General features: G+C 33.0%; 1 protein-coding gene across 1 annotated transcript; it reads right to left on the bottom strand.

The window, feature by feature from the left end:
- Window positions 1–5,121: 5,121 nt before the first annotated feature.
- LOC149539888 (TMV resistance protein N-like) lies at window positions 5,122–7,996 on the bottom strand. The gene is made up of 4 exons (XM_089799383.1): window positions 7,607–7,996; window positions 6,962–7,494; window positions 6,182–6,384; window positions 5,122–6,092 (listed from the first exon to the last, which is right to left on the bottom strand). Exons 2-4 carry the CDS (start codon window positions 7,099–7,101, stop codon window positions 5,182–5,184), a joined length of 1,254 nt encoding a protein of 417 aa, XP_089655509.1. The 5' UTR covers window positions 7,102–7,494; window positions 7,607–7,996; the 3' UTR covers window positions 5,122–5,181.
- Window positions 7,997–8,355: the final 359 nt, after the last annotated feature.

Genomic DNA, 8,355 nt, shown 5'->3' with positions numbered 1-8,355 from the left:
GGTTAAAACCTGAATCAGATAATATTTCCTTCAAAGGCCTCTTTTGACCATGTCCCTTAGCTCATGGGTGAATAGGGGTAAATCCATCCTTATCCTGCATTTGAGCCTTACCCTTACCTATAGCATCTTGCGGATTCATCCCCTTGGTAGTATTAGCCATATGAGATTGTCCTTTTCCTGTAGTATCTGCCAAACCCCCAGCATTTCCAGCTGTAGAACCATCCACTCCTTTGGAAGTCAAGTTATGGGGGCACTGACGCTGTAAATGACCATACTCATGACAAATCTGGCAGCGAAAAGGGAGGGATTCATAATCTAACTGCTGCACCCAAGAAGAAGCCCCAAGAAAAATTTCCAAAGAATTTGATAATGGGTTATTCAAATTAATTTCAACACCAATTCTAGCATAAGAAATCACATTAGTTTTCATGTTAAAAAATCTTCTTTTCTTCAATGTTGTGTCTACACCTAACAATTTCAATGCCTCTTGCAACTTCTTTTGTGTAAGAAAAAGTGAAAGCAACTAATCTTGTTCAAATATTTTAATGTTATCAAATTTAGTCATCATTTTTCTTATCATCTTATTCATTGAACTTTCTTAGACAGACTTAAGGGTTGAACAGTAGTTGCAAGTGTTCTCAATTTATCCACATCTATTTTAAGTAAATGATCTAAATTTTTATCAAAAATTCTATTCTTTATAGATTGAGCAATATTTATGAGTTTGTCCATACTAGTTCCTGTACCTAATCCCAACCCTACTTTGACTTTTACTACTTGAATTTCTATAGGGAGCGATCTTGAGCCTTCTCCAACATTCATTGTTTAAGATTCTGTAGGGAAAATTCTGACCCTTTTTCGACTTTTGTTACTTGAACTTCTGTAGGGAGTGATCTTGAACCTTTGTCAACATTCATTGTTTGAGATTCCATAGGGAGCGATGTTGACCCTTCTCCCATCTGCACTTCTACTTCTATTGAGCCTCCATCAACATTTTCTTCACCTTCACCTTGTTGATTGTCTACAACATATTTATAAGTGAATCAAATTAGATTTAAGAAAAAGATTGATACGATATTAAATTCAAGACCATGAAAATCAATAAATTATATATATATATATATATATATATATATATATATATATATATATAAAATTACATGCCTTATTTATTTTGATGATAACGTGCCAAAGTTTTCTGAAGATTTCTTTGTTCTGCTTCATGAGATCTCTTCCTTGCATGTTTGTTTTGTCTTCTTTTCTTGTTTCCCATCAAAAAAAAATAAAAAATAAAAAAATTTGTTGTTGTCTTAAAAAATTCACATTTACTTTATAAAATTCGACTTCACTTTCAAACATTTGTCCTCAATGCTCAAGTGATGTCATCACATTTTTTTAAAGCATGTTCTCCCGAACCTAATGTTTTTTATATGTTTGGGTGAACACATTAAAATAAATTTTTGGTCACCAGATTGTTCCAGGTTGTGTGTTCGCGCAAAAGCATGTTCGCACGAACATACCTAATATGTTCGTGTGAACACATGATTTTACAAATTTCCTTGTTATTTTCTGAGATAAAAATAAAAATATTATTTTTTTGACCCTAAAAATTGAGACAAAATATTCTCCTAGTGCAAATCAAAAAATGTCAATTTGTGTTTTTTGGAGCAAGCTTTCCAATGACTATAATTTTAATACGTATTATATTCATTAAGACTTTCAAATATGAGTTTAACTCATTATAGGTTGATTATAAATTGAACATAAACTCACTTGGACACTTCAAGAAAAATTGTAAATTAGGTCAAATTTTTTGTGAAAATGTCTAGGAAATAGGTTAGTGAGATGGCTTTCTATTGAAAAAAAAAAATTTGATTTATGATAAATTGAGTTCAAGTTATCCTTGTTAAAATGAATATATGTCTGAATTACAATTGATGTCATTTCAAAACTTCATAAACTATACAATATTCAACCAAATTGAATCAAACCAAATGCATCCTCTAGATATTGATGTTACAAATCCAACATCGAAAGAATTATCTCATTATCATTTCTAGAAAAAAATTATGCTTGTCAAAATGACTATCACTCTTTAAAAATATTGATTTTTCATATGTACCACTTTTCAGGGGAGAAGAAAAAATAAAATAAAATAAAAAATATGGTTACAAAGTAGGAACTGTAGACACCTAAATTTGATTACACTGCTTTGGTAATCTAATTTAGCCATCTCTAAAGGCATCATTAATTAAATTCTTATTTAATTAATCCTTTGCCATCCCTAGTTGATTAATTTAATTAATCATCTATAGTCCTAATTGATAAATCAAATAATCTATTATTTATCAATTAAATCCTTTTCTCCTATCTAATTCCAAAAATCCCCATTTATTAAATAAATCTATTTGATAAATGAAATCCTCAAATTCAAAAACCCCTAACCTATCTCTAATCCTCCATTTAGCCTAATCCACCCCATCCACCCATACTAACCAAGCTTAGCCACTAACTCACCCACCCTCATTAATGCCATCCACTTGCACATCTCTAACATCCCTAATCTAATCCTAAACCCAAGCCTAATCCACCCCCTAAATGTTGTCACATTCCTTAAACAAGTTTAAGACTTTCCTAATCCAAACCAAAGTCTCCCCTCAAAAAACCCAACCACTAAGTCATGAGTGCTCTTACAAAACATAAAAGACTCTTACAAGCCCACTCATGACTCTTACACCCATCTTCCACACTCTTCCCTCTTCCACACTCATTCCTCTTACATCCCTCTTACATACTCAACCCCACTCATCATGCCTTTAACCAACCCTTTACCCTACCCTCTCACACTCATCCTCCTTGTGACAAGTGTCACCTTCCCATTGGTGCTAAACAAGCACAATCCATGTGCTCTCCTTTGAGTGCATCTTAGCCCTCCTTAAGCCTTCATCCATCCTTGCATCTAAGCCCTCCATCTCTCTACCCCTTAGCCTATAAATTGAATCCCATCCCAAGCCATTTCATCAACAATCTTTGAGCTAAAGTTACCATGCCCTTTTGAGAGCCAAAAGCCATACCCATACCCTTATAATGCCAAATTGAGAGCTCACAAAGCTACCAATTTTCCATTACCCATCTCCATTGAAGTAGCTTTTGAGCATCTTGAGCATACATCCACAGCAAAAGGACACATCTACAGAATCAAGAAAGCATGGAGTGTTTTCTCTTGTGAGGTTTGCACTTCTTGTTTGCTTTCTTTGTCTAAGCATATATGTGAATTTAGTTTTTGGTCTGTGAATGTTTACTTTATTTGTTAATGTTCTTTGCATACTAATTCTTGTTCTACAAGAACAATGTACTAGAAATCACTAGTTTATGTCATCTTTAATTTATTCATATTTTTAGAGATATAGGACCACTCGAATGTGAGGTTTGTTTCTAAAATATTGATTTCACTGTCAAAGTTGGTCAAAAAGTGGTACTCGCTATTGTGGGATCACTTGAGTATTCAAATTCATACACTTCAAACTTCAAAGGATTTAGGTTTTTGGAATTTGGAGGTTTCAATTTTTTGGAATTTGAAGTTTCAATACTTTTCAAACCATGGACTTGAAAAGTGTGTGGTTTTCAAAGTTTTCTCTTTTTGGGTTTGTTAGGTTTTTAACTTCACAATTTATCCTTACTATTCTTACATTTGTGTCTAATAATGGATAAGAAATTTTTTTGAAATGTAAAACCCTAGTCAAGTTCTTTGAACATTAGACTTCACACTTTATTTCTTGTAGTTTCATTTACTTTTTAAATTAGGTAAAGTGAAACTCAAATCCTTGAACTCTTACAAGAAACCTATTATTTCTCAATCTATTGCTAATTTATACCCTATATTTGAAAGTTCATAATATATAGTCCAAAAGTAAAAATTGAATGTCTTTAATTTTGAATAATGAGGTCAAAGAGATCTACACTTAAATCTCATTAGATTTCAATAGTTATAAGACAATGATGGAATTTCAGACCTCAATTCTATTTTGAATCACCTTTAAAAATGCAATTTTATAAGACATAAAAAATACATATAAAATTAGAGCTTGGTAGTTCATAGTTATTGATGAGAAACCTTTCATAGGTTTATCTTTGTTGTTTTAAGGTTTCCTTGCTTACTTCCTTAACACTCTTTCTTATTTGATACTTCCCTACAATATTTATTGTCCTGCTAATACTACCACACTCATGTATTAGTGAGTTCTCTCATATTTGTATCTTTGTATCACTATTTTTATAGAATGGTATTATGCATATTATTGTGGACATGGTACTTTTGGACATGTTGTTGTCGACAATACAATATCTTGAAATACATCTAATAAATATGCAACTTCCACAAGTACATCTTAGACTACTTCCTATTTATCATGTACATATTCATGCATAATGTCTTTTAGAAACTTCCTTTAATAAGCTAGACATATTCTTTCATTATTGTATACCTTTTCCTTTATTTCCGTCAATGGCTCCAATTTGTGTTAAACTCCATCCTTCGTTATAAAATAAGTAAAAACTTACCCTTCATGTATTGCATAATGATCAAATTGCGATGGCCTCCCTAACAACATATAAAAAACATCCATAGGCATAATAAGGGAAAATGTCTCCTACTACCATTAGATCCATGGTTAGGTTAATACGAATAAGGGGTAATATTTTGATAGTGTGAATTACTATTTGCTTACAATTTCATGTTTTAAATGATAATGATTTCAACTAATCTTAATTAAAGATCCGTTTTTTTTATAAGACCTATTTGAATTTGAAAGTTGAAGATGGAAACATAAATAGATTTAGATATAAATTATTATATTAAGTATAATATCAATTAGATTAATACAATTTATAAAGCTCCTATAGATTTAGAAATAAATTATCATATTAAGTATAATATCAATTAGATTAATACAATCATACAAGTTAAAGATATCCTAAATACATGTATTTAAAAGATGCTGAATTTTTTTATTTTTAATTAAAAAAATTATTTAAATTTAATTAAGATTATTTATTAAAGCATCCTTTTAATTAATAAATAATTTATTTTAATCAAAATTTGTCTATTTTACGTTAAAATAATTTATTTTAGCTTATTTACTAAATTAAAAACTATTTAAAAATTCATCAAACTTAATAAGATCACATGTCATGAACAATCACATCACCTTCTTCATCTGTCTTGACGAAAGAGGCAGCTTCCAGAGCTCTGAATTCCTCCTCTCCAACTATGCTGCCCACTTCTCTACTATCCCAATATTTATGAAAGTATGATGCGATGTCTAGAAAGGCCTGTTGCACAGGTGGTAATAATCTGTCGTATACAAAACCCACCAAACGGTCGCTTATATCTCTCTCCTCCACCTTCTCTCCTTCTTTGAGCATCTCCAATACTATACTCTTTGTATTTCCCCTGTTTATAGCCAACTGTGAACCAGCTAATTCTAATAGAAGTGGAACCCCGCCACACAGCTTGAGGAGTTTGACTATATTATCCTCATCATTGTAGTCTGAGACATTTTCTAACAAAAGATTTCTAGCCTCTGTTTCAGGAAGAGGACTTACATCATATTGTCGGCGTTCAATATTTCTACCTACAAATATGTTTGTCTCCTGCAGATTTCGAGTAGTGACAAGTATTCTACTCTTTCGTGGAAGGCAACTGTTGAGGCCTTTGGGTAGAAGTTTCTCCAGATCTGTGCTTTTGAGACCATTGTCAATGTACAAAAATAAAGGCTGATTAGAATTCTTTTTAAAAAATGATGACAACCTTCCCTGACCTTCATCATAGTTTCTCAATTTTATGTTCTGTCTGAACAACCCATTCAAAATCTGTTCTTGATAGCGCTTAAGATCATTGCTGGTACAATCCTGATCCATATGAATTCTGCAATGTTTATAAGATTCGAGATTGAGGTGGGCATAAACCGCATCGGCAAGTGTGGTTTTGCCAATCCCACCAAAACCGTGGACAACCACAACAATGACTGTTGGATCTTGTACATTCAATTCAAGAAGTTTGATTACAGTCTTCTGTGCGATCTCGATCCCAACTGCAAAGTCAATGGAAAATCGCAATCAAAGTTTATGGCAAACACAAAAGATAGTAGGATAATATCATTAAACTTGAAATATATCCTACCTGTCTGTCGGTATGCATAGATTCTCTGTGATTCTGAAGCAATCTTTGCCACTCTGTCCCCAATGTCAGTCACTTTGTCTCCAGTGTCAGCTAATCTTTTTCCTATGTCAATTACCGCCCATAATTGGATGTCGATACACAACTGGTCTATTTTGTTTTGAAAGTCCTTTAGACTCTTCTCACTCACTTGAGCGGTTATAAACCTTCATACAATCCACACAATAGATTTACATGATGATTGACTGGATCCCCAACACACAGAAATATAATGATTTCAGTGGAAAAAACAATACTTTCATCTTGACTTACTACCATGTGGGTCGTAACAAATTTGGACCAACTTAAGAAATTTAACACAGTGTTTGAAATATTATATCTAAATTTATCCATTTTCACTCTATTGTACCATACTATTTCTTAACCTCCCAACTGATCATTGAAAACAAATTTATCATCGAAATCGGTTCGTTAGTCTGTTGAGAATGTAGGTAAAGTTTTTATATATATAGATTCACATGATGGTTTAGTTTGAAAAGAGGGATATATTGGGTAAAAAAATTAGTTTTTTAATATATTGATTATAGTTTTTACGGGTTTTTCTTTAAATTATTATTTCTAAATTATTTTATTTCAGTTGGACCTGCTTATTTTTTATTATAATTAAAATTATTATACAAATTTTATGTATGGTAATTTATAGATTATGATCAATTGTAATAAGAGAATATTTCACTTGCAATATCAAAGGTTGTGTGCATCAAATACTCAAACTAAACTAACCTGAAAATATTGGCTCTTGCAAGTTGGGAGGTGCACATAATGGTTCCTTCAATAATGCGTTGGACTCCCTCATTTAGTTTCTCCTCCTGCCCTGGAATTTGCTCATTCAACTGTACAATTTGCTTGCCAAGATTAAGCATCCTTCTCAACACATCAAGACGCTCTTGTTCTCAGACATCTTTATAAATCTCTCCAACGCGGATCCCAACATACAAAGTGCTATTCCTACTTTAGGAATTTTCTCAGAGCCTTTCAGCCCTTCTATACAAACCTTTTCAATCTCTGCAATTGTGCTATTCGCAGAATTTTTCTGTACAGAAATTATCAGACAATAAATAAATAAGATATGAAAATCAATAACTGGCTGTAAGTAAACGATAGAGGATTAATACTATTAGTTCTCGTGAAATGGGAAGGTGTACGTTTACCGGACGCTTGCCAAAGCGAGTATCGAGCATCTCGAGGATTGTATGACCGTCATTGATATGAGAGGCTACCGCTGAATTATATCCCCCATCACTCTGCTCTCCTAACTTAATTAGGCAACACCATATTTGTACTCAGTATAGCCTTTAATTTTTGTTAGGCAATAAAAATTTGTTAAATGTAAAAACTGCAGCAATAAAACATGTGTAGATAACTTACCGCAATCTTCACAAGCTCTTCTAAAAATGAAATTAGTGTGTCTATGTGGCTTATATCACTGAATTTGTTTAAGAAATTCTTAAAATCAGTCATATTGGGAGTGGGTTCCTGGGAAGGTGAGGAGGTGGGGGAATGGGCAGCAATGCTTTGTTGGGGAGGAGGTGAAGAAATAGAGATGGGTTGTGGTTGTTGTTGCTGCTGTTGAGAAGATTGTGGAGGTGAAGAGGAGAGTAAAGTACCGCAGAAAGAGCAGCAGCAAGAAGAACAGAAATTCTGGGCCATTTTATAGTGAGAAAATGAGGCAAAGAAGAGAAATGCTGGTGTTGTATATCTTCCTTGATAGAGAAGATGAATGGAGCTGAAGAGCTAAGAAAGGGCTTTTCTCTGTGTGATTCCACTCTTGCAGAGACTTGGGTGTTTATAGAAGACCGTGCCTCATTTTCCACGAATTGTCAAAGTGGGGTAAAGATGGAAAAGCACCTCAACACGGAAGTTTACTGGAGCCAGTAAAGATTAAGTGGCTCTCTTTTAACGAAAGAGAAAGGACGGTAAGGGCGGGCCCTTTGTGTCACGTACCATCCATAGATGCTCCCATCAACTGTTCAATAAAAATTGGTGTCACGTGAATATTGATCACGCATATTGCAAGTTCCTGTACTTTCAGATATTAATAAAACCTACGTCAAAACAAGAGGAAATAAAATTTAAAATATAATTTAGTATTGCTAATATTATTTACAAATTCTTAA

Source organism: Cupressus sempervirens, chromosome 9, assembly GCF_028749045.1.
Source record: "Cupressus sempervirens isolate cs-2001-9-10 chromosome 9, ASM2874904v1, whole genome shotgun sequence".
In the NCBI taxonomy this organism is placed as follows: domain Eukaryota; kingdom Viridiplantae; phylum Streptophyta; class Pinopsida; order Cupressales; family Cupressaceae; genus Cupressus; species Cupressus sempervirens.
Note: the sequence above shows the minus strand (reverse complement) of the source record. Positions and strands in the feature narration are given on the sequence as shown.

What these genes read in the sequence shown, in the direction of transcription:
- LOC149539888 (XM_089799383.1), bottom strand. Translation starts at nt 7,101, where the DNA reads ATGCTTAATCTTGGCAAGCAAATTGTACAGTTGAATGAGCAAATTCCA. An exon ending in GCAAGAGCCAATATTTTCAG is followed by an intron (nt 6,385 to 6,961) that starts GTTAGTTTAGTT and finishes GATTGTATGAAG; the next exon opens with GTTTATAACCGCTCAAGTGA. An exon ending in CTATGCATACCGACAGACAG is followed by an intron (nt 6,093 to 6,181) that starts GTAGGATATATT and finishes TTGACTTTGCAG; the next exon opens with TTGGGATCGAGATCGCACAG.